The sequence below is a fragment of the Lycorma delicatula genome, chromosome 4 (assembly GCF_047948215.1).
Source record: "Lycorma delicatula isolate Av1 chromosome 4, ASM4794821v1, whole genome shotgun sequence".
Taxonomy (NCBI): domain Eukaryota; kingdom Metazoa; phylum Arthropoda; class Insecta; order Hemiptera; family Fulgoridae; genus Lycorma; species Lycorma delicatula.
In genome coordinates this window covers 102,059,719-102,066,751 of record NC_134458.1, presented here as the reverse complement: position 1 = coordinate 102,066,751, position 7,033 = coordinate 102,059,719, and the positions used below count along the sequence as shown (strand labels likewise).

Here is a 7,033-nt window from a genome sequence, read left to right as displayed (position 1 = left end):
AATGAAATGTAATTTGTGTTCTTAAAAAAAAAAAAAAAATGATTAAGAGTAGTGTAATGTCCTTAACGTCTCATTATGTTTAATGTAAATTACAATAGAAAAAATAGTGCTATGAAAATTACAATAACATTAAAAAATAACTTAAAAAAAAATACTTAAAAAGTTTTAAATAGTAAAAATTTATTTTAATATAAATCTCGTGTATTTAAATATATTAATAAACACCTTTTTCCTGGAGTAAAAATGAACAGAGGATAAGTATCTTAAATAGATCGTATACTTTTACTTTAGGTATCATAAACTTATAACTGAAGACGGCCTGAAACGGAACACATATCGCTCATAGAAAATTTAAAAAAATCAACTCATACTTGGCCTAGTATAGAAGCGAGGAGTGAGGTGCTTTCACATTACGTGTTTCTTCACTGAGAAATATACTGTTACGTTTCAGTACACCAAGTCCATTCAAATACAAATGGTATTTAATCGTAAAAATGAAACTCCAATTTTCGCAACACAGGAACTGGCTATATACTGAATAAAATTCCTTTCAGAGAAATCAATTCTGAATTATATTATTTATAAATCAGATCCTCTACATAAGTCATAAGTGTAAGAATGCTAGTCACGAGTCAGTATGTAAAGTAATAAAAAAATGTTGTATTAAATTACAACCAAGTTCCTCTCTCCCCGTCACCAACCCTATCATTTATTTTAGAAACTATAAAGAAATCTTTACATATACACAAATATATTATACAAGCATGTAATATGTAATAATCTGAGTTAAGTAGAAGTTGGCCATAATAATTATGTTACAAATTAATTAATAATCGAGATAATAATAAGAATATGTTCGTTCGGGAAAGTTTCGCTAGACTTTTCATTGATAACTGGTTTTATTTGTAAATTATTACAAAGTTATGAAAATTCATCAAAACTATTTTATTAATTTTTTCATTTTTTTTCATTCGTTACCGAGAAAATGAAAAAATAGTAAGAACCCTAAAAAAAATTTAATTTACTAAAAGTTAAAATTAAAATTTTTACTAAACGTTAAATAAATTATGTCTCATATTTTTTGCAGATTAGAAATAAGTTGGAACCTAATCAATTCAGAATAACCTGTTAGTTACTTTAAAATTATACCTCGTTACGTTTTTTAAATAATTTGAAGAATAAAATTGTTACATATGAAATTTTTAAATAATCAAAATTATCAGCTTTATTAAAGAAAAGGCAAATTGTTTTTTTTTCATCAAGAAATAACGCATTTTTTAACAAAAGAAATTAGTAAATTTATTTACTGATTTACATACTGACCCGTGACTGTAATAGTATTTCTTACACTTATGACTTATGTAAAGCATCTGATTTACAAATAATATTTCCTTTAAGGCAGTGATTCCCAAACTGTGTGCCACGGAGCCCCGGGGAGCCATGGCCTCTTCACAGGGGCGCCGCAAAATATTGTAAAAGCTTCATAATTAATTGAACCAAGACATTTATAATTATTAATTTAATGTTAATAAAGTAAAAAAATAATGAAGATACACGAGTTTTATTTACTTCTATCTCTTACTTAAGAGTAGTCATATTTTTACTTAGGGTAGGGCGCCATGGAAAAATTTTCATTGAAAAAGGGCGCCGTGACTCAGAAAAGTTTGGGAACCACTGCTTTAAGGGATTATTTTTATATTTTAAAGTTCCCTTAGTTCACATGACCATAATTTGGTGGCCGATCAAATCAGTTACATATTATGTTAATCATAATTTATAGTTGCAGACGACGTTGGTTCCTTTTTAGCATCGTTACAATTAAAAAGTTAAAAATTTTTCTAATTTTAAATTTAAAAAAATAATTTAATCTGCAGGTAGCGCAAATGAGTTTGTTATAGTTTTAATAATTCTCTATAATAAAACCCTTTATTCTCTATTATAATTTATTTATCTCGTGTTTTGTTTTGGCGATTTTATGGTATATATATATATTTTTTCTTTTTTTTTCAATTATTAAAAAGTTAATTTTTTCGCCATTTTGGTATCACACACTTGATTTATAAAATTTAAATTTATATATTTCAGGCATTTTAGTAAACCTAACATTAGTGCGTTTGAGCCAATTTGATAGCTTATGTCGCTATTGTGTAATGATTATTACAAAACTTTAATTTTTGCAGCAATTTTGAGATGAAACCGGCGATTCGTGTAATTTTGTAACTCTCTAACAATGCTTAATCAGAATCAAAATCAAAATCCAAGACAAAAAGTGTTCACACACACACACACACGCGCGCGCGTATTCAATTCGATATGTATGTGATTGAATTCAGTATTTCAATATGTTCGAAGTACCTTTATACTCAAAACTAATTTTAACACTCAAATTTTAAGAATTGAGGTACTCAGAAATGCGTTATCTATGAATGTTAGAGGGACAATGCTAGGAAGGGAAGAAAATAACACTCAAATCAATTAGGATATTAATACTTCTATTTATAAAAATGAAAATTAAGACACATTTTCTTTAAATTATTAAAAGTATAAAATAATACAAAAAATCAAAAACAAACAAAAAACGGGCAGTCTAATTAGATCAGAAAAGTGCGTATGTCTTACATTTGAAAAAGCCAAAGACAGGTGAAACGTCGAGTAAAATCAGCCAAATCTTTGTTTCCCGTTACTGTTTTACTTAATTATTTTTTATATAATTTAAATTTCTTTTGTTTGTTGGTTTTATTTACGTTGTATTTATACGGTTGGTAACCTAAAGAAGTAAAATTAAAAAACTAAACAAATGTCTTCAGTTTCATTTATTTATATAATAATAATAGATCAGGAAAAAGAGGAATTATATTGTAAACCAAGAGTAAACGTAATAGTAAAACTAAGAATAATGATAATAAAATACAATAAAAAATAAATTTTACAGTTATAAAGATTTAGTTTGGTTTAAAAATGTTTAAAGAGAAACATCGGTATTTTAAATTATTTTATGATTAAAAATCTGTAGCTCATGTAATTTTCAAACTAAAAACCACAAGATATTTGATGGAATCATATTTAAAATAAATTTTTAACTTGACTAAAAAAAAATTGCAAGAAATTCAAATCTATCCAGTATACAACAAAATATAAATAAAATGTCTTCCCTTCAAATAGGAAAAAAGGTAAATTTAAATTAAATAATTAATTTTAACAATTTTTTTTATAACTTATACGTATGTTTTGATTATCTACCCCATTCCTTTTTACTTTGTCCTAATTTTAGTATATTAATCTAAATACTTAAATGTCTGTCTTTTTTTCCAGCTAATTTTCATAATTTAAATACAACTATACAAATTCTTTATTTTATAAATTAATATGGAAACAATATGTTTTGTTTGCCATTTTTGTACTGTAGTATACTATACGATGATTCATTGATAAGGGGAGCGATTAAAAAAAGAAAAGAAAGAAAAATGAATGAATCCGAATAATAAAGGGAAATATAAATTTATACGGTTGGTAGCAATGCTTAAGCAGTGAATGCTAAAGAGTAAATGGCGGTATACAGCTAGTTTGTTTTGGGACCTGGGAGTGAGGGAGGTGTGAAGCATTGCTGCGGCTGGTGTATGTGTGTAAGATAAGGGATATACAGTATGTCAGGTGGGTTATTAATTTTTTTCTTTATTAATTATTGTTTATTTTTATAGTAATTATATTTTAATAAAATTGTTTCATCTATATTTATCATATAAATTTTATAGATAATATATTATTACATCGATGAACGAGAACCATCAATCTTGACAACTCCCATTTATAGATTATACTCGTGTAAATAAACATTCGCAATCCGATGTAAACAAAAATTTATTTTTGTATATATATAAACAAAATTTATAAATATACTACATTATGTAATAATAATAAATCAATTTTTAATATCTGCTGTTTTTTTACTCAAAATCTGGGCATAATTAAAACATTGTAAAAATAAAATCGTCAGGATTTTAAATATTTTTAATTAATGGTAAGCAAAGACTTTTTTTCTACTATTCCTAGAAACTATTTCAACTAGCCAATTTTTTACGGTGTCTGTATGCCCAAGATTTTAAATGATATAACTTTATCAACATGTTAAGGATAAAATTAATTATACATAACGTGTTTATTTGTTATTTCCAGGATACCAAGATCATCCATAAGTAAACAATAAAATCACTATTTTTTATTTATTTATTAACAATACAAAAAACAGAAGAAAAAATATCAGATATTTTTTTTTTATCAATAGAAATAGTCCTAAAAGATTTGCACTGAAATAAATAAAAATTTTTTTTATCATAAAAATTATTTTTATTATTATTACCTTTTATGACCGCGTAGGATCACTTTAGTCCGTCCATTATCCAAGTCTCTTCGATGGGACTGTCTGGGGGCCTTGCGGTCCTCTCAGTACATTTTCATACGTTCCGATCTTTGTGTCCTTTCTAGTGTTGAAAATGTTCGTATTGTGAGTTTTTTCTTGTGAGTGTGAAGCTAGTGTTTTTGTTCTTGATTTTCTTGTTAATTTTGAATTTACAGCCGTTTCAGAAGTTTTGAATCTTGCATCCTCATATGTCCAAAGAATCCTAGTCTCCTCTTACTCATGTTATCAATGATCAATGATCAATGATTATCAATGATGAATTCTAACTCTTTGTACACGATTTTGTTGGGCACAATCCACCATTGCCTGTCTTTCTGGTAATTTTAATTGATGCAGATTCTTCTAATTCTTCTTTCGATTTTACGAAGTCTGTCAGTCTTTATTGTTCGTTCAGGTGGAAGAGTGTTTCTGCTGCATAAGTGGCCTTTGGTCTTATAACTGTGTAGTGTTTTATTTTTGCGTTTATTGATAAGCATTTTTTTTTGTAACTGTACCAGGTTAATTTTTGAGCTTTAGCTAGTTTGTTATTTGGATCGAGGTGTTTTCGTTTAGGTTGTTTGTTATTTTTCCGAGGTATTTAAATTGGGTTACTATTTTGATTTTATTACCGTTTATGTTTACTTCTTTTAACAGGTTGACTGCCATGAGACATCAAATGATGTCTCAGCCAGTTATCCATTATTGCTGAGACATCATTTGATGTCTCAGTTTCGCATTCCAATACTGTTATGAGACATCAAATAATGTCTCAGCGTAATGTCACACGTAAGATGCAATAATGTTTATTTTTAATTTTTTTTTATCAAATTGCATAATATTTTAAAGCTAAAATTCTGTATATTTTTTGTACATAGCACAGAACTTTTCTTTAGATTTGAAATTGAAGAATGTTTTTTTTTGAAAATCACCAAATAAAAGCAAAATAAACATAATTGAAAGTCGTAATAAAATCTGAATTAATTTTAGTTGTTTACTGGCAAAGTTTAGTTAGATTTTAATATCAGGTATTCGTCAAAATATCAAATTCAAATTTTACTTTAAAAATCTCAATTCAAAGTATAATTATTAATAAAATATGATTTTATTACAGAAGAGAGTGACTTTTAGTAATTTATGTTAAAAAAGTATAGCAATTAATAAAAATAGCGTTCAAAGAATTCTGGAGTTGTAGAATTAAAAATAAATACAATCAGTTGTTAGTAAGTAAAAGATATTATAATTCAATTAAAATATGATAAACATTCTGAGATATCAGTTGGTAACTCGTTATCCACGTTTGCTATGAGACAAGTTGATGTCTCAACTTTATTTTTGAATGTTTCAAAAAGTAAAGTTGCAAAGTGAAATGGGTATCATAAATTAGTAATAGGGTAACAAAACCTTTATTGATATTGAAAAAAAAAATGGCAGCACTGGTGGATTATTTTTAGCAAAATAAGTATAGCAGCCATAGAAATGTTACATTTTTCACTGTGGCAGTCAACCTATCAATCATGTTGAAATTTGGGGTATAATTTCTGTCTTTTCGAATGATATTTTTAGGCCGATTTTATTTAAAAATTCTTTATTGTGATTTCTTTTATTTTTTATAAAGTATTTCTTAATTATTCATTTCATTATGTAAGCTTTTATGTTTAATTAATTAATTTCGAGTATTTAAATATTACATAAACTTATAATAATGCGTTCTATCCTCTCTCTCTTTTTTCCGTTTAGCCTCCGGAACCACTGTAAGGTGTTACTTCAGAGGATGAAAGATGATATGTATGAATGTGAAGTAAGTGTAGTCTTGTACAGTCTCAGGTTGACCACTCCTTAGAAGTGTGGTTAATTGAAACCCAACAACCAAAGAACACCTGTATCCACTATCAAGTATTCAAATCCGTATAAAAGTATAAAACTGCCTTTACTAGGATTTGAACCTTAGAACTCTCGAATTCGAAATCAGCTGATTTGCGATGACGAGTTTAACCACTAGACCAACCCGGCGGATTGGATTTGCATTCTATCCAAAATTTTTAGTCAATAATCATGGTCTGGTGCTATTCTTTATTCAGTCGATTACTTGCTAATATTTTGATTTGAAAATTATTTACTACAATCTACAACCCAAGTCCGCAATTCTTTTTTTTTATTTTTCATTACAGATTTTTTCTTTCTTAACTTCCTTATAGTACCAAACTTAAATGGGAAAATTAATAAAATTTGTTTACATCACAGAAATATATTTTTATAATTACATTTGGTTATTGAATAAAAATAATTAAAAAAAAGAAAGTGAAGCCCATTTATTATACAATAATCAGTTTTGCTATATCATAACCGAATCATTCCTGTTGTAATTTTATTTTATATTGTAGAAGGGTTTTAAGAGATCTTGTTCACCTGTTAGGCATTACAACCTTTAGGCTTACTGCCTGACCGAATTGGAAAATATAATCCACGTAGAGTTCCACATGTCTTCCCCTCCACCAAATTACACTGAAGATATATTATAATTGCAGATTCAGCATTCAAAATATGGACGACCTATCAAGATCATTATCGAAAAACTGGGCAAGAAGGATAAGAAAATAGGTGGGTAGTGAAAAAGGACGATATACTTCTGAATGAATC

General features: G+C 27.3%; 1 protein-coding gene across 2 annotated transcripts in view; it reads left to right on the top strand.

Annotated features, from left to right (window-relative positions):
- The first annotated feature begins 3,560 nt into the window (after positions 1-3,560).
- The window catches only part of LOC142323710 (septin-4-like), a 132,818-nt gene continuing 129,345 nt past the window's right edge, over positions 3,561-7,033 (top strand). The window contains exon 1 of one of the 2 annotated variants that reach the window (XM_075363836.1): positions 3,561-3,651. In XM_075363836.1, the coding sequence (XP_075219951.1) occupies positions 3,645-3,651 (7 nt within the window). In that variant the 5' untranslated portion in view covers positions 3,561-3,644. The remainder of the gene's footprint in view (positions 3,652-7,033) is intronic. The other variant, XM_075363837.1, reaches the window with a different exon arrangement.